General features: G+C 59.9%; 1 protein-coding gene and 2 long non-coding RNA genes across 8 annotated transcripts in view; 2 read left to right on the forward strand and 1 right to left on the reverse strand.

The window, feature by feature from the left end:
* EVI5L (ecotropic viral integration site 5 like) overlaps nt 1-14,010 on the forward strand; it is a 47,253-nt gene extending 33,243 nt beyond the window's left edge. Inside the window, exons 13-22 of one of the 6 annotated variants that reach the window (XM_071418570.1) lie at nt 2,398-2,529; nt 2,698-2,784; nt 2,980-3,162; nt 6,497-6,625; nt 7,606-7,725; nt 8,837-8,965; nt 9,989-10,135; nt 11,683-11,778; nt 12,945-13,040; nt 13,813-14,010. In XM_071418570.1, the coding sequence (XP_071274671.1) occupies nt 2,398-2,529; nt 2,698-2,784; nt 2,980-3,162; nt 6,497-6,625; nt 7,606-7,725; nt 8,837-8,965; nt 9,989-10,135; nt 11,683-11,778; nt 12,945-13,040; nt 13,813-14,010 (1,317 nt within the window). Of the gene's footprint in view, nt 1-2,397; nt 2,530-2,572; nt 2,597-2,697; nt 2,803-2,979; nt 3,163-6,496; nt 6,626-7,605; nt 7,726-8,836; nt 8,966-9,988; nt 10,136-11,682; nt 11,779-12,944; nt 13,041-13,812 lie in introns of all 6 variants that reach the window. The other 5 variants (XM_071418571.1, XM_071418572.1, XM_071418573.1 and 2 more) reach the window with 5 other exon arrangements.
* Nucleotides 14,011-14,533: 523 nt separating this feature from the next.
* LOC139585719 (uncharacterized) lies at nt 14,534-16,965 on the reverse strand. The gene is made up of 4 exons (XR_011677220.1): nt 15,739-16,965; nt 15,126-15,602; nt 14,752-14,985; nt 14,534-14,648 (listed from the first exon to the last, which is right to left on the reverse strand). It is a non-coding gene; the product is annotated as an uncharacterized lncRNA (long non-coding RNA).
* LOC139585720 (uncharacterized) lies at nt 16,557-17,264 on the forward strand. The gene is made up of 2 exons (XR_011677221.1): nt 16,557-16,695; nt 16,964-17,264. It is a non-coding gene; the product is annotated as an uncharacterized lncRNA (long non-coding RNA).
* Nucleotides 17,265-18,431: the final 1,167 nt, after the last annotated feature.

Consider the following 18,431-nt stretch of genomic DNA (forward strand, 5'->3'; position numbering starts at 1 on the left):
TCCACAATTTTTTTCTGTTATTTTCCCCCAATTTTCCCCCTGATTTTCTTGATTTATTTTCCTGATTTCCCCCCCAATTTTTCCCCCAATTTTCCCAATTTTCCCCCTGATTTCCCCGATTGATTTTCCTGATATTTTCCCTGATATTTCCCTGATTTTCCCAATTGATTTTCCCGATTTTCTTCCCCATTTTACTGATTTGTTTTCCAGATTTTCCTGATTTTTTTTCCTAATTTTCCTCTCTGATTTTCCTGATTTATTTCTCCAATTTCCCCAATTGATTTTCCCAATTGATTTTCCCCCAATTTTCCCGATTGATTTTCCCAATTTATTTTCCCTATTTTCCCCCCAATTTTCCCCCCTATTTTTCCCCAATTTCCCAGATTTTTTTCCCCAATTTTTTCTGTTATTTTTCCCCAATTTTCCCCCTGATTTTCCTGATTTATTTCCCTGATTTTCCCAATTTTTTCCCAATTTTCCTGACTGATTTTCCTGATGTTTTCCTGATTTTCCCAATTGATTTTCCCAATTTTTTCCCAATTTTCCCGATTTATTTTCCCTATTTTCCCCCCCAATTTCCCAGATTTTTTCCCCGATTTTTTCTGTTATTTTCCCCCAATTTTCCCCCTGATTTTCCCAATTTATTTTCCTGATTTTCCCCCCAATTTTCCCAATTTTCCCCCTGATTTCCCCGATTGATTTTCCTGATATTTTCCCTGATATTTCCCTGATTTTCCCATTTGATTTTCCCGATTTTCTTCCCCATTTTACTGATTTGTTTTCCAGATTTTCCCGATTTTTTTTTCCTAATTTTCCTCTCTGATTTTCCTGATTTATTTCCCCAATTTCCCTGATTTTCCCAATTGATTTTCCCAATTTTTCCCAATTTTCCCAATTTATTTTCCCAATTTATTTTCCCCCTATTTTTCCCGATTTTTCCCCGATTTCCCAGATTTTTTCCCCAATTTTTTTCTGTTATTTTTCCCCAATTTCCCCCCTGATTTTCCCGATTTATTTTCCTAATTTTCCTCCCAATTTTCCCAATTGATTTTCCTGATATTTTCCCGATTTTCTTCCCCATTTTACTGATTTGTTTTCCAGATTTTCCCGATTTCTTTTTCCTAATTTTCCTCTCTGATTTTCCTGATTTATTTCCCCAATTTTTTCCCAATTTTCCCCATTTTCCTCCTTTTCCTCCCTCCGCTCCCCAGCCCCACTTTTGGGGGGATTTTCCTTTTTTCTGCCTTTTTTTTCCACCTTTTTTTTTCTGCTTCTCTGAGGCTCCCACGCACCCTGGGGGGAATTTGGGGGAAATTCGGGGAGATTTTGGTGAATTTTGGGGAAATTCGGGGAATTTTGGTGAATTTTGAGGGAATTTGGGGGGAATTTTGAATGTTGGGGGATTTGGGGGAATATTGGGGATTTTGATGAAATTTTAGGGGAAATTCTGGGGAATTTTGGGAAAAATTTGAGGAATTTGGGGGGTGAATTTGGGGGGAATTTTGAATTTTGGGGGAATTTGGGGCAATTTTGATGGAATTTTGGGGGATTTGGAGGATTTGGGAGGAATTTTGGGGGATTTTTTTTGAATTTTAGGGAAATTTGGGGGAATTTTGGGGGAATTCTGATGAATTCAGGGGAAATGTTGGGGGATTGGGGGGAATTTCGAATTTTGGGGAAATTTTGAGGCAATTCAGGGAATTTTGGGGGGGGAATTCTGGTGAATTTTGAGGAATTTTGGGGGGGAATTTGGGAATTTTGGGGTTTGGGGTGGGGAGGGGACAAACGGGGCTGGTGGCACCTCCAGTGTCACCTCCCTGTCCCCAGTGTCACTCACTGTGCCCCCAGTGCCACCACAGCCCTGGTGGCAGCAGGTGACAGCGTCCCCAGTGTCCCCAAGGTGTCCCCAAGGTGTCCCCATTGTCCCCAATGTCCCCAGGGCCAGGTGGCACAGGCCCAGGAGGTGACACTGTCCCCATTGTCCCCAAGGTGTCCCTGATGTCCCCAAGGTGTCCCCAGGGCCAGGTGACGCTGTCCCCATTGTCCCCAGTGTCCCCGAGGTGTCTCCAAGGTGTCCCCTCTGTCCCCAGTGTCCCTAGGACCAGGTGACACTGTCCCTGATGTCCCCTATGTCCACAGGCCAGGTGACAATGTCCCCATTGTCCCCAATGTCCCCAATGTCCCCAGGGCCAGGTGACACGGGCACAGGCGGTCACACTGTCCCCAATGTCCCTAAGGTGTCCCCAAGGTGTCCCCAAGGTGTCCCCATTGTCCCCAGGGTCAGGTGACACTGTCCCCATTGTCCCCTCTGTCCCAGGGCCAGGTGTCACTGTCCCCACTGTCCCCATTGTCCCCAGGGCCAGGTGACACTGTCCCCATTGTCCCCAATGTCCCCAGGGCCAGGTGACGCGGGCGCAGGAGGTGACACTGTCCCCATTGTCCCCAATGTCCCCAAGGTGTCCCTGCTGTCCCCATTGTCCCAGGGCCAGGTGTCACTGTCCCCATTGTCCCCTCTGTCCCCAGGGCCAGGTGACACTGTCCCCATTGTCCCCATTGTCCCCGCTGTCCCCAGGGCCAGGTGACGCGGGCACAGGAGGTGACACTGTCCCCAAGATGTCCCCAAGGTGTCCCTGATGTCCCCATTGTCCCAGGGCCAGGTGTCACTGTCCCCAATGTCCCCAATGTCCCCAGGGCCAGGTGACGCGGGCGCAGGAGGTGACACTGTCCCCAATGTCCCCAATGTCCCCAAGGTGTCCCTGCTGTCCCCTCTGTCCCCAGGGCCAGGTGACGCGGGCACAGGAGGTGACACTGTCCCTGCTGTCCCCATTGTCCCCAATGTCCCCAGGGCCAGGTGACGCGGGCGCAGGTGACACTGTCCCCAATGTCCCCACTGTCCCCAATGTCCCCAGTGTCCCCTCTGTCCCTATTGTCCCCAATGTCCCCAAGGTGTCCCCATTGTCCCCTCTGTCCCAGGGCCAGGTGACACTGTCCCCATTGTCCCCAATGTCCCCATTGTCCCCTCTGTCCCAGGGCCAGGTGACGCGGGCGCAGGAGGCCGAGGAGAACGACGTCATCCGGCGGGAGCTGGCGCTGGTGCGGCAACGCTGCAGCTCAGCCACAGAGAGCCTGAGGCGGGCACAGAGCACCATCAGGGAGCTGCAGGTGTGTCACTGTGTCACCTGTGTGTGTCACCTGTGTGTGTCATTGTCACCTGTGTGTGTGTCACTGTGTCACCTGTGTGTGTCACTGTGTGTGTCACTGTCACTGTGTGCCATTGCATCACCGCCCCAACGCTGCAGCTCAGCCACAGAGAGCCTGAGGCGGGCACAGAGCACCATCAGGGAGCTGCAGGTGTGTCACTGTCACCTGTGTGTCACCTGTGTGTCACTGTGTGTGTCACTGTCACCTGAGTGTCACTGTGTGTGTCACTGTCACTGTGTGTCACTGCATCACTGCCCCAACGCTGCAGCTCAGCCACAGAGAGCCTGAGACGGGCACAGAGCACCATCAGGGAGCTGCAGGTGTGTCACTGTCACCTGTGTGTGTCACCTGTGTGTGTCATTGTCACCTGTGTGTGTCACTGTCACCTGAGTGTCACTGTGTGTGTCATTGCATCACTGCCCCAACGCTGCAGCTCAGCCACAGAGAGCCTGAGGCGGGCACAGAGCACCATCAGGGAGCTGCAGGTGTGTCATTGTCACCTGTGTGTCACCTGTGTGTGTCATTGTCACCTGTGTGTGTCACTGTGTGTGTCACTGTGTGTCACTGTGTGCCATTGCATCACCGCCCCAACGCTGCAGCTCAGCCACAGAGAGCCTGAGGCGGGCACAGAGCACCATCAGGGAGCTGCAGGTGTGTCACTGTGTGTCATTGTCACCTGTGTGTCACTGTGTGTGTGTCACTGTGTGTGTCACCTGTGTGTCACCTGTGTGTCACTGTGTGTCACTGCATCACCGCCCCAACGCTGCAGCTCAGCCACAGAGAGCCTGAGGCGGGCACAGAGCACCATCAGGGAGCTGCAGGTGTGTCATTGTCACCTCTGTGTGTGTCACTGTGTCACCTGTGTGTGTCATTGTATCACCTGTGTGTGTCACTGTCACTGTGTGTCATTGTCACCTGTGTGTCACCTGTGTGTGTCACTGTGTGTGTCACTGTGTGTCACTGTGTGTCACTGTGTGCCATTGCATCACCGCCCCAATGCTGCAGCTCAGCCACAGAGAGCCTGAGACAGGCACAGAGCACCATCAGGGAGCTGCAGGTGTGTCACTGTCACCTCTGTGTGTCACCTGTGTCACCTGTGTGTGTGTCACTGTGTGTGTCACTGTGTCACCTGTGTGTGTCACTGTGTCACCTGTGTGTCACCGTGTGTGTCACTGTGTGTGTCACTGTCACCTGTGTCATTGTGTCACCTCTGTGTCACCTGTGTGTCACTGTCACCTGTGTGTCATCTCTGTGTCACCTGTGTGTCACCTGTGTGTCATTGTCACCCCGTGTGTCGCCTCCTGTGTCACCCATGTGTCACTGTATCACCTGTGTGTGTCACCTGAGTGTGTCACCTGAGTGTGTCATTGTCACCTGTGTCATGGTGTGTGTCACTGTGTCACTGTGTCACCCGTGTGTCACTGTGCCCGGGGTGACAATGCTGCAGGTGACATTTGGTGGCACAGGTAACTCCTGCATGAACAAGGATTTCGTGGGAGGTGACATTTGGTGACATTGGGGACACTTGGGGACACTTGGGGACACTTGGTGACACTGGGGACAGGGTAACCTCGGTCTGAGTGAGGAGTTTGTGGTGCGTGGGGACAATGGGGAGGTGACACTTGGGGACATTTGGTGAATCCCATCTCTTGGAGCAGCACTTGGCAGGTGGGAGGTGACCTTTGGTGACCTGTGGTGGCCTTTGGTGACATTTGGGGACATTGGGGACAGGGTAACCTCGGTCTGAGCTAGGAGTTCATGGTGGGCAGGGACAATGGGGAGGTGACATTGGGGACATTTGGGGACACAGGGCAACCCCATCTCTTGGAGTGGCTCATGGCAGGTGGGAGGTGACCTTTGGTGACATTTGGGGACACTGGGGACATTGGGGACAGGGTAACCTTGGTCTGAGTGAGGAGTTCGTGGTGGGTGGGAGGTGACATTAGTGACATTTGGGGACATTGGGGACAGGGTAACCCCCGCCTGAGCAAGGAGTTCATGGTGGGCAAGGACGTGGGGAGGTGACATTGGTGACCTTTGGTGACATTTGGTGACACTTGGTGACATTTGGGACAGGGTAACCCCCGCCTGAGCGAGGAGTTGGTGGCAGTTGGGAGGTGACACTTGGTGACATTTGGGGACATTTGGTGACATTTGGTGACAATGAGAACAGGGTAACCCCCGTCTGAGCGAGGAATTCGTGGCGGGCATTGGGAAGGTGACATTGGTGACCTTTGGTGACACTTGGGGACATTGGGGACAGGGTAACCCCCGCCTGAGCAAGGAGTTCATGGCAGTTGAGAGGTGACATTGGTGACATTGGTGACCTTTGGTGACCTTTGGTGACACTGGGGACAGGGTAACCCCCGCCTGAGCGAGGAGTTCGTGGTGGGCAGGAACAATGGGGAGGTGACATTGGTGACACTTGGTGACATTTGGTGACATTGGGGACACTTGGTGACATTTGGTGACATTGGGGACAGGGCAACCCCCGCCTGAGCGAGGTTGGGGCGGTTGGGAGGTGACATTGGTGACACTTGGGGACACTGGGGACAGGGTAACCCCCACCTGAGCGAGGAGTTGGTGGCGGTTGGGAGGTGACATTGGGGACATTGGTGACATTGGTGACACTGGGGACAGGGTAACCCCCACCTGAGCGAGGAGTTCGTGGTGGGCAGGAACAATGGGGAGGTGACATTGGTGACACTTGGTGACATTTGGGGACATTGGGGACAGGGTAACCCCCGCCTGAGCAAGGTTGGTGGCGGTTGGGAGGTGACATTGGTGACCTTTGGTGACATAGGTGACATTGGTGACACTGGGGACAGGGTAATCCCCGCCTGAGTGAGGAGTTCATGCTGGGCAGGAACAATGGGGAGGTGACATTGGTGACACTTGGTGACATTTGGGGACACTGGGGACAGGGTAACCCCCGCCTGAGCGAGGAGTTGGTGGCAGTTGAGAGGTGACATTGGTGACCATTGGTGACCTTTTGGTGCCATTTGGTGACATTGGTGACACTGGGGACAGGGTAACCCCCGCCTGAGCGAGGTTGGGGCGGTTGGGAGGTGACATTGGTGACATTGGTGACATTGGTGACACTGGGGACAGGGTAACCCCCGCCTGAGCGAGGTTGGGGCGGTTGGGAGGTGACATTGGTGACATTGGTGACACTTGGTGACATTTGGGGACATTGGGGACAGGGTAACCCCCGCCTGAGCGAGGTTGGGGCGGTTGGGAGGTGACATTGGTGCCATTTGGTGACATTGGTGACATTTGGGGACATTGGGGACAGGGTAACCCCCGCCTGAGCGAGGAGTTCGTGGCGCACCTGGAGACGGAGCTGGAGCGGTCGCGGCTGCGCGAGAGCGAAACCCTGGGAGCCCTCAAGGAGATGCAGGACAAGGTCCTGGACATGGAGAAGGTGACACCGAGGGGACACCGGGGGGACAGCAGGGTGGCATCGGGGCCTTGGGGACAAGGAGTGGCACTGGGGATAGGGAGGGGCCTTGGGGACAAGGAGGGTCCCATGGGTGGCCTTAGGGAGGGGCCTTGGGGACAGGGAGGGTTCCAGGAGATGCAGGGCAAGGTCAGAAGGTGACACCGAGGGGACACCAGGGTGACACCAGGGTGGCATTGGGGGTGGCAGGGTCCCAGTGGGGTGGGGAGGGCCCCATGGGTGGCCCTGGGGACAAGGAGTGGCCTTTGGGACAGGGAGGGGCCTTGGGGACAGGGAGGGTCCCGTGGGTGGGACAGGAGCTGTCGCAGGTGGCCTGTGAAGGTCCCTCTGTCTGTCCCCCCTGATGTCCCTTGTCCCCTGTGTCCCTGTCCCTCTGTCCCTGCTGTCCCCCTGTCCCTGTCCCTGATGTCCCTCTGTCCCCCTGTCCCTGCTGTCCCCCTGTCCATCTGTCCCTGATGTCCCTCTGTCCGTCTGTCCCCCTGTCCCTGATGTCCGTCTGTCCCTGATGTCCCTCTGTCCCTCTGTCCCTGTCCCTGTCCCTGCTGTCCCCCTGTCCCTCTGTCCCTGCAGTCCCTCTGTCCATCTGTCCCTGATGTCCCCCTGTCCCTCTGTCCGTCTGTCCCTGCTGTCCGTCTGTCCCTGTCCCTGATGTCCCTGATGTCCCTCTGTCCCTGCTGTCCCCCTGTCCCTGATGTCCGTCTGTCCCTGTCCCTGTCCCCCTGTCCCTGTCCCTGCTGTCCCTCTGTCCCTCTGTCCCTGCTGTCCGTCTGTCCCTGATATCCCTCTGTCCCTGTCCCTGTCCCTGCTGTCCCCCTTTCCCCCTGTCCCCCTGTCCCTGCTGTCCATCTGTCCCTGATGTCCGTCTGTCCGTCTGTCCGTGATGTCCCTGCTGTCTGTCTGTCCTGCTGTCTGTCCCTGATGTCCGTCTGTCCGTCTGTCCCCAGCGGCAGCCGCTGCTCCCGGATGACTCCAGCGTGGTTCGGCTGCAGGAGGAGCTGCAGGAGCTGGCACTGAGGGACATCGGGGACATCGGGGACATCGGGGACATCGGGGACACCTGGCAGGTGAGACACGGACACTGGGGACACCTGAGTGACCCTGGGGACACCTGAGTGACATCGGGGACATTGGGGACATCTGGCAGGTGAGACAGGGACACCTGCGTGACCCTGGGGACACCTGGCAGGTGACACAGGGACATTGGGACACCTGGGGGATGCCTGGCAGGTGTCCCAGCTGTCCCCAGGTGAGTCCCCAGGTGTGTCCCCATACCTGACCAGGTGTGTCCCAAGTGTCCCCCAGGTATCCCCAGGTGCGTGTCACCTGACCAGAGGTGTCCCCAGGTGTCCCCATTCCTGACCAGCTGTCCCCAGGTGTGTCCCCAGGTGTGTCTCACCTGACCAGGTGTGACCAGGTGTGTCCTCAGGTGTCCCCATACCTCACCAAATGGGTCCCCAGGTGTCCCCATGCCTGACCAGGTGTCCCCTGGGTGTGTCCCCAGATGTCCCAGGTGTCCCCACACCTGACTGGGTGTGTCCCCAGGTGTCCCTATACTTGACCAGGTGTTCCCAGGGTGGGTCCCCAGGTGTCCCCATGTGTCCCCATACCCAACCAGGTGTCCCCCAGGTGTCCCCACACCTGACCAGGTGTCCCCAGGGTGTGTCCCCCAGGTGTCCCCAGGTGTGTCACCTGACCGGGTGTGTCCCCAGGTGTGTCCCCAGGTGTCCCAGGTGTGTCCCCAGGTGTGTTCCCAGGTGTCCCAGGTGTGTCCCAGGTGTGTCACCTGACCGGGTGTGTCCCCAGGTGTGTCCCAGATGTCCCAGGTGTGTCCCCAGGTGTGTCACCTGACCGGGTGTGTCCCCAGGTGTCCCCAGGTGTGTCCCCAGGTGTGTCCCCTGACCGGGTGTGTCCCCAGGTGTGTCCCAGGTGTGTCCCCAGGTGTGTCCCAGGTGTGTCCCCAGGTGTGTCCCCTGACCGGGTGTGTCCCCAGGTGTCCCCAGGTGTGTCCCCAGGTGTCCCCAGGTGTCCCCAGGTGTGTCCCCAGGTGTGTCACCTGACCGGGTGTGTCCCCAGGTGTGTCCCCAGGTGTCCCAGGTGTGTCACCTGACCGGGTGTGTCCCAGGTGTGTCCCCAGGTGTGTCCCCAGGTGTGTCCCCTGACCAGGTGTGTCCCCAGGTGTGCGGGGGCCGCTGGAAGGAGCCGCGGGCGCTGCACGAGGCCGTGCTGGGGGTGCAGCTCCGCGAGAGCCAGGCCCAGGCAGAGCTGAGGGCGCTGAGACAGAGGGTGCTGCACCTGGAGACACAGGTACCAAACTGGGAGGGACTGGGACAAACTGGGACAAACTGGGAATGGGGCTGAGGGCGCTGAGACAGAGGGTGCTGCACCTGGAGACACAGGTGAGACACAGGTGAGACACTGGGATGGACTGGGACAAACTGGGAGGGACTGGGAGGGACTGGGAGCACTGGGTGCTACACCTGGAGACACAGGTACCAAACTGGGAGGGACTGGGACGGACTGGGATGGACTGGGAATGGGGCTGAGGGCGCTGAGACAGAGAGTGCTGCACCTGGAGACACAGGTGAGACACAGGTACCAAACTGGGAAGGACTGGGACAAACTGGGATGGACTGGGACAGAGAGTGCTGCACCTGGAGACACAGGTGAGACACAGGTGAGACACTGGTGAGACACTGAGAGGGACTGGGACAAACTGGGAGGGACTGGGAGCACTGGGTGCTGCACCTGGAGACACTGGGAGGAACTGGGGATACTGGGAAGTGAACTGGGAGCACTGGGAGAGCAGGGACCAGGGTTTATCCCAGGTTTATCCCAAATTAACTTTGTGTTTATCCCAGGATTTTGATGGGTTAATCCTGGGGTTTATCCCAGGTTAATCCCGGTTTAATCCCGGTTTAACCCCGGTTTAACCCCGGTTTAGGGGCGCATCCAGCGGTCGGTGCTGGGCCGGGCCGAGCAGGCCTGCGCTGGCCTAAGGGAGCAGCAGGGCTGGGTTGGTGCTGGGTCTATCCCGGTTTAATCCCGGTTTAACCCCGGTTTAGGGGCGCATCCAGCGGTCAGTGCTGGGCCGGGCCGAGCAGGCCTGCGCTGGCCTAAGGGAGCAGCAGGGCTGGGTTGGTGCCGGGTCTGTCCCGGGTTTATCCCGGGTTAATCCCAGGTTTAATCCCGGTTTAACCCCGGTTTAGGGGCGCATCCAGCGGTCGGTGCTGGGCCGGGCCGAGCAGGCCTGCGCTGGCCTAAGGGAGCAGCAGGGCTGGGTTGGTGCTGGGTCTATCCCGGTTTAATCCCGGTTTTATCCCGGTTTAGGGGCGCATCCAGCGGTCGGTGCTGGGCCGGGCCGAGCAGGCCTGCGCTGGCCTAAGGGAGCAGCTCCGCGCCGCGGCCGCCCAGAGCCAGGGGCTGCAGGCCCAGCTCAGCGAGAGCCACCGGAAACACGCGGAGGCTCAGTGCAAGGTGGGGACAGCAACGGGGACAGCAATGGGGACACTGGGGGCATCGGGGACATCAGGGACAGGAGTGTGTTGGGAGGATTGGGGACATTGAGCATATTGAGACGTTGGGAACATTGGGGACACTTGGGGATGTTGGGGACATTGGGGACATTGAGGGTATTGGGACAGCAGGGACACCGGGGATGCCGGGAGCATTGGGGACATTGGGGGACATTGGGGACATTGGGGGACTTGGGGATGGGGGGTGCATTGGGGGGATTGAGGACATTGGGGACATCATCAGGGACAGTACTGGGGACACTGAGGGCATTGGGATGTTGGGGACAGTGGGGACACCTGGGGGTGTTGGGGACATTGGGGGCACTGGGGGCATTTGGGACATCATAAGGGATGCTGGAGATGTTGGGGACATCATCGCAGACATCAGGGACACTGGGGACATTGGTGGTAATGGGGACATCATTGGGGACATCACTGAGGACATTGAGGGATTTGGGACATTGAGGACACTTGGAGATGTTGGGGGCACTGGGGCGATTGGGGACACCCTGGGGACACTGTGGGCATTGGGGACATCAGGGACATTGGGAGCATCATTGGGGCTGTTGGGGACACTGGGGACGGCTCTGGGGACAACAGGGATGTTGGGAACATTGGGGATGTTGGGAACATTGGGCACTCTTGGGAACCTTTGGGACACACACGGGGATGTCCCCAGGGCCCCTGAAGTGTCCCCCGGGTGTTCCCTGGGTGTCCCCACAGTGACAGGGCTGTCCCTGGGGGTGTCCAAGGTGTCCCCACACTGTCCCCAGTGACAGGGCTGGCCTGGGGGGATGTCCCTGTGGGTGTCCTTGGGTGTCCCCATGGTGGCAGGGCTGTCCCTGGGTGTCCCCATGGTGTCCCTGGGGTGTCCCCACCCTGTCCCCAGTGGCAGGGCTGTCCCAGGGAGTGTCCTCACAGTGTCCCTGGGTGTCCCTGTGGTGTCCCAGGGCTGTCCCCACAGTGTCCCTGGGTGTCCCCACAGTGTCCCTGGGAGTGGCAGGGCTGTCCCTGGGTGTCCCTGGGGCTGTCCCTGTGGTGTCCCTGTGGGTGTCCCTGGGTGTCCCCATGCTGTCCCCAGTGGCAGGGCTGTCCTGGGGCTGTCCCTGGGTGTCCCTGGGGCTGTCCCCGGGTGTCCCAGTGCTGTCCCCGCGGTGTCCCTGTGGGTGTCCCAGTGCTGTCCCTGGGTGTCCCCGCGGTGTCCCTGTGGGTGTCCCAGTGCTGTCCCCGGGTGTCCCAGTGCTGTCCCCATGGTGTCCCCGCGGTGTCCCCATGGTGTCCCCGGGTGCCCCAGTGCTGTCCCCGGGTGTCCCTGTGGGTGTCCCTGGGGCTGTCCCCGGGTGTCCCAGTGCTGTCCCCGGGTGCCCCAGTGCTGTCCCCATGGTGTCCCAGTGCTGTCCCCGGGTGTCCCTGTGGGTGTCCCTGGGGCTGTCCCCGGGTGTCCCAGTGCTGTCCCCGGGTGTCCCCGCGGTGTCCCCGGGCGCCCCGCGGTGACAGCGCTGTCCCCAGAGCAAGGAGGAGGTGATGGCCGTGCGGCTGCGCGAGGCCGACAGCATGGCCGCCCTGGCCGAGATGAGGCAGCGCGTGGCCGAGCTGGAGATCCAGGTACGGGGACACCGGGGGACATTGGGGACATCGGGGACATTGGGGACATTGGGGGTGTTGGGGACATTGGGGGATGTGGGGGATATGGGGACATCAGAGACATTGGGGACATCGGAGACATTGGGGAATGTGGGGGATATGGGGACATCAGAGACGCTGGGGGGACATGGGGACATCAGGGAGACATGGGGACATCGGGGACATCAGGGATGTGGCAGGGACATTGGGGACATTGGGGGGACATGGGGACATTTGGGACATCAAGGACATGGGGACATGGAGCGGATGGGGGACATCAGGGACAATGGGGACATCAGGGACAATGGGGACACTGGGGGATGTGGGGAAAGGGAAACATCAGGACATGGGGACATTGGGGACATGGAGGGGATGGGGATACTGGGGACATTGGGGACATCAGGGGGACATGAGGATATGGGGGAGATGGGGACATCGGGGACATCGAGGACATTGGGGGACATGGGGACATGGAGGGGATGGGGGACCTTGGAGACACTGGGGACATCAGGGACACGGGGACATGAGTGGGACATGGAGGGGATGGGGGACACAGGGACATGGGGACATGGGGGGACAAGAGGACCTTGGGGACATGGGGGGACAAGGGGACCTTGGGGACACGGGGGGGTGAGCGACATTGGGGATGTCAGGGGGACATGGGGGGGATGGGGGACATGGGGATGGTTGGGGACATGGAGGGGACAGAGGGACATGAGTAGGACATGGGGGACATGGGGGACATGGAAGGGATGGGGGACATGGGGACATGGAGGGGAAATGGGGGGGACATGGAGGGGATGGAGGACCCTGGGGACACTGGGGACACTGGGGACATGGTGGGGATGGAAGGGATGAGGGACATTGGGGACATCAGGGGGACATCAGGGGACATGGAGGGGATGGGGGACACAGGGATGTGGGGACATGGGGGACACGGAGGGGACAAGGGGGGACATGGAGGGGACAAGGGGGGACATGGAGGGGACATGGAGGGGACAGGGGGACACGGAGATGTGGTGGACATGAAGGTCATGGGGACATGGAGTGGACACAGGGGACATGGGGGGCACAGGAGGGGCCAGGTGGCCACGGTGTCCCCCCAGTGTCCCCTCAGTGTCCCCTCGGTGTCCCCTCGGTGTCCCCAGCGGGAGGAGGGGCGGCTGCAGGGCCAGCTGGAGCACTCGGACGCGGCGCAGTACATCCGGCACCTGCAGGGCCACATCCGGCAGCTCAAGGCTGAGGTGGGGACACCGCTGGGGACATTGGGGACATCACTGGGGACATCGGGGGACATCACTGGGGACATCACTGGGGACATTGGGGACACGGGGGGCGCAGTACATCCGGCACCTGCAGGGCCACATCCGGCAGCTCAAGGCCGAGGTGGGGACACTGCTGGGGACATTGGGGACACCACTGGGGACACCACTGGGGACACTGGGGGCCAGGGACGTAGGGAGACACCCAGGTGGCATCCAGGGAGGCTGGGGGAGGTGACAGGGGTTGGGGACACCCACGTGGCACCCACAGGTCCTGGGGGACCCCCAGTCTGGCCCCACTGCCACTGGTGACATCCCCAGGTGCCACCGGCGATGTCCCCTCAGTGCCACATGGCCTGGGGACAGCTGGTGACAGCGCGTTCCCCCTGTGTCCTCCCTCCTGCCCTTCCCTGTTGGCCTTTGTCCCCTTCTGTCCCTTGTCCCTGTCCCCATCTCCATTCCTGTCCTTGTCCCCTCCCTGTCCCCTCCCTGTCCCTGTCCCTGTCCCCATCACCTCCCCTGTCCCTGTCCCTGTCCCTGTCCCTTTCTTGTCCCCTGTCCCCTCCCCTCTCTGTCCCTGCTGCCCCCTCTCTGTCCCCTGTCTCTGTCCCCGCTGTTCCCTGTCCTCCTGTCCCTCACTGTCCCCCCTCTGTCCCCTCACTGTCCCCTCTCTGTTCCTGTCTCATGTTCCCTGCTGTCCCCTCCCTGTCCCCTGTCCCTGTCCCCACTGTCCCCTCTGTCCCCACTGTCCCAGATCCGGCTGCTGCGGGGGCCGCTGTCCTTTGGCGCGGTGGCCTTGGGGACGCGCCTGGGGGACGAGGACTCGCTGGGCTCCTCGGACGAGGAGCTGCCACCGCCGCCCTTCGCCCTGACCCCGGGGGACATCGGGGACACCGGGGACACCGGGGACAGCAGCGACAGCGAGCCCGAGGTGCCACCGACGGCACCGTGACACCCAGGGGACATTGGGGACACCGGGGACAGCGAGCCCGAGGTGGCACCGACGGCACCGTGACACCCAGGGGACACCGGGGACACCGGGGACAGCAGCGACAGCGAGCCCGAGGTGGCACCGACGGCACCGTGACACCCAGGGGACACTGGGGACAGCAAGCCCGAGGTGGCACCCACAGCACCATGACACCCAGGGGACATTGGGGACATTGGGGACAGCAGTGACAGCGAGCCCGAGGTGGCACCGACGGCACCGTGACACCCAGGGGACATTGGGGACATTGGGGACAGCAGTGACAGCGAGCCTGAGGTGGCACCCACAGCACTGTGACACCCAGGGGACACCGAGGACAGCAGTGACACCAAGCCTGAGGTGGCACCGGTGGCACCGTGACACACAGGGGACATTGGGGACAGCAGTGACACCAAGCCTGAGGTGGCACCGATGGCACCGTGACCAACAGGACATTGGGGACATTGGGGACAGCAGTGAAACTGAGCCTGAGGTGGCACCAGCAGCACCATGACCTGAGGGGACACCGGGGACACTGGGGACAGCAGTGACAGCCCAAGGTGGCACCCATGGCACCGTGAGTGACAGAGGACATGTGGGACACCAAGGGACATCTGTGACACCTGAGGGGCACCCAGGGGACACTGAGGGACACATGTGACAGCCGAGGGACAGCCAGGGGACACCAAGGGATGTTCAGGGGACACTGAGGGACATTTGTGACACCTGAGGGACAGCCAGGGGACACTGAGGGACAGCCCTGGTCTGGCTGATCCTGCACAGGGACAGGGACAGGACAGGGATGGGGACAGGGACAGGGGTGGATCCCGGGATGGGGACAGGGACAGGGACAAGGATGGGGACACATCTGGCACAGGGACAATCCCAGGGCACAGCTGGATCTGGGACAGGAACAGGGACACACCTGGGACAGGAATGGGGACAGGGACAGGGACACACCTGGGACAGGGACGGGGACACACCTGGGACAGGGACACACCTGGGACAGGGATGGGGACAGGGACGGGGACACACCTGGGACAGGGACGGGGACACAGCCAGGCCCTGGGACAGGGACGGGGACAGGGACAGGGACACACCTGGGACAGGGACGGGGTTGGGGACAATCCCAGGGCACCCCTGGACATGGCCAGAGCCCAGGACATGACAGGGACAGGGACAGTGGCACAACAGGGACAGGGACAGTGCTGGACACTGGACATGGCCAGAGCCCAGGACACAGTGGGGACAGGAACAGGGACACAGCCGGACACTGGACACAGCCAGGCCCTGGGACAGGGACAGGGACACAGCTGGGACAGGGACACAGCCAGGCCCTGGGACAGGGACAGTGCCACAACAGGGACAGGGACAGGGACACAGCTGGGACAGGGACACAGCCAGGCCCTGGGACAGGGCCACAGGCACAGCAGGGACAGTTCCCAGGACAGGGACAGGGACAGTGCTGGACACTGGACATGGCCAGAGCCCAGGACACAGCCAGGTCACTGCTGGACACAGCACAGCTGGACAGGGACAGGGACACAGCTGGGACAGGGACAGGGACAGGGACACAGCTGGACAGGGACACAGCTGGACAGGGACAGGGACACAGCTGGACAGGGACAGGACAGGGACACTGCTGGGACAGGGACAGGGACACTGCTGGACACAACAGCCAGATCCCAGGACAGGACAGGGACACAGCTGGACACAGCCAGGACAGGGACAGGGACACAGCCAGATCCCAGAGCAGGGACAGGGACACTGCTGGGACAGGGACAGGGACACTGGACACGGCCAGAGCCCAGGACATGACAGGGACACTGCTGGGACATGGCTGGACACTGGACACAACCGGATCCCAGGACATGGCCGGACACTGGGACAGGGACAGACACTGGGACACAGGGACAGACACTGGGACAGGGACAGATCCCAGGACAGGACAGACACTGGGACACAGGGACAGACACTGGGACAGGGACAGACACTGGGACAGGGACAGACACTGGGACACAGGGACAGACACTGGGACAGGGACAGACACTGGGACACAGGGACAGACACTGGGACAGGGACAGACACTGGGACAGGGACAGACACTGGGACACAGGGACAGACACTGGGACAGGGCCGGATCCCGGCTGTGGTGGATCCCAGGCTCGGTTCCCTCCTGGGTGCTCTGGGACCAGCACGGACGCGAGCGGATCCCCCTGGACAGCCCCGGGTGGGTCCCGGACCCCCCAAAGGGATCCCAGATCCCCCCAAATGGATCCCAGACCCCCCCCAAGGGATCCTGGGCCTCTCTGGATGGATCCCAGACCCCTCTGGACTCCCTGGATGGATCCCAGATCCCCCAAATGGATCCCAGACTCTTCAAATGGACCCTGGACCCCTCTGGATCTCACCCAGATGGATCCCGGACTCTGAACCCCTTCCCAGATGGATCCCGGATCCCCCTGGACCCCTTGAACAGATCCTGGACCCCTCTGGATCTTCTGGGTGGATCCTGGAGCCCCCAAATGGATCCCAGATCCCCCTGGACCCCTCGGATGGACCCCAGAGCCCCCGAATGGATCCTGGATCCCCAATGGATCCCCCAGACAGATCCCAGATCCCCTGGGTGGATTCTGGAGCCCCTTGGATGGATCTCAGATCCCCAAATGGGTCCCAGACCCCAAATGGATCCCCTGGATGGATCCTGGAGTCCCCTGGAGCCCTGGATGGATCCTGGACCCTAAATGGACCCCCTGGATCCCCCTGGACCCCTCGAATGGATCCTGGACCACCCAAATGGGTCCCGGACCCCTCTGGACCCTGGACGGATCCCAGATCCCAAATGGACCCACAGGACGGATCCTGGATCCCAAATGGATCCCAGACCCATCTGGATCCCCCGGACGGATCCCGGATCCCAAATGGATCCCCTGGACAGATCCCGGATCCCAAATGGATCCCCTGGACAGATCCCGGATCCCAAATGGACCCACAGGACAGATCCTGGATCCCAAATGGATCCCAGAACCCAAATGGATCCCCTGGACAGATCCTGGATCCCAAATGGACCCACAGGACAGATCCTGGATCCCAAATGGACCCACAGGACAGATCCCAGATCCATGGATGGATCCCGGACCCCTCTGGATCCCCCGGGTGGATCCCGGACCGGGACAATTGTGGGGACCCCCCCGCCCCTCCCCCGCTGTACAGAAATACAGGATCCCAAAAAGCCTCGAGTCCGCCCCAAAATTCCTCGGAGCGACCCCAAAAACCCTGGCCGGGACCCCAAAATCTCAGAGATTCACCCCAAAATTTCTGGGACCCCAAAATCGCCGAGATTGGCCCCAAAACCTTTGGGGGTTGACCCCAAACACTCCTGGAATCCCCAAAATCCCCGAGATTGGCCCCAAAATCTTTTGGGTTGACCCCAAACGCTCCTGGAATTCCCAAATCCCTGAGATCGACCCCAAAACCTTCGGGATTGACCCCAGAACGCCCCTGGGGGACCCCAGTGAGCACAGGGGGGTTCAGCCGGTGTGTGACAGGTGTGCACAGGTGTGTACAGGTGTGTAATGGGTGTGAACAGGTGTGCACAGGTGTGTAATGGGTGTGCACAGGTGTGTACAGGTCTGTACAGGTGTGTAATGGGTATGTCCAGGTGTGCACAGGTGTGTAATGGGTGTGTACAGGTGTGTAACAGGTGTGCACAGGTGTGCACAGGTGTGTGATGGGTGTGCACAGGTGTGTAATGGGGTGTAATGTGTGTGTGCAGGTGTGTAATGGGTGTGTACAGGTGTGTAATGGGTGTGTAATGGGTGTGTACAGGTGTGAAACAGGTGTGTACAGGTGTGTAATGGGTGTATAATGGGTGTGAGCAGGTGTGTACAGGTGTGCACAGGGGTGTAGTGGGTGTAATGCGTGTGTACAGGTGTGTAATGGGGGTGTACAGGTGTGCACAGGTGTGTAAATGTGTGTACAGGTGTGTAATGGGTGTGCAGAGGTGTGTAACAGGTGTGTAACAGGTGTGTAAAGGTGTGCACAGGTGTGTAATGGGTGTGCACAGGTGTGTACAGGTGTGTAACGGGTGTGTACAGGTGTGTGATGGGTATGTACAGGTGTGTAATAGGTGTGCACAGGTGTGTAATGGGTGTGTAACAGGTGTGTAAGGGCTGTGTAACTGATACCAGCTGTGTGACCCCACCCCTAATCCCCTCCCCAACTCCGTTCCCACCCCGCCCCCTTTGGGCTCTGCCCCTCCCCCTTTGGGCTCCGCCCCGCCCCCTTTGCGGTCTGAGCCCCGCCCCCTTGGGCTATACCAGTCCCCCCCTTGGGCTCTGAGCCCCGCCCCTTTGATCCTGGTCCCGCCCCTTTGGGTCTCAGCCCCGCCCCTTTTTGCTCCGCCC

This window comes from Agelaius tricolor, unplaced genomic scaffold, assembly GCF_023055355.1.
Source record: "Agelaius tricolor isolate 1412-34295 unplaced genomic scaffold, bAgeTri1.0.p SCAF_88, whole genome shotgun sequence".
Lineage (NCBI taxonomy): Eukaryota > Metazoa > Chordata > Aves > Passeriformes > Icteridae > Agelaius > Agelaius tricolor.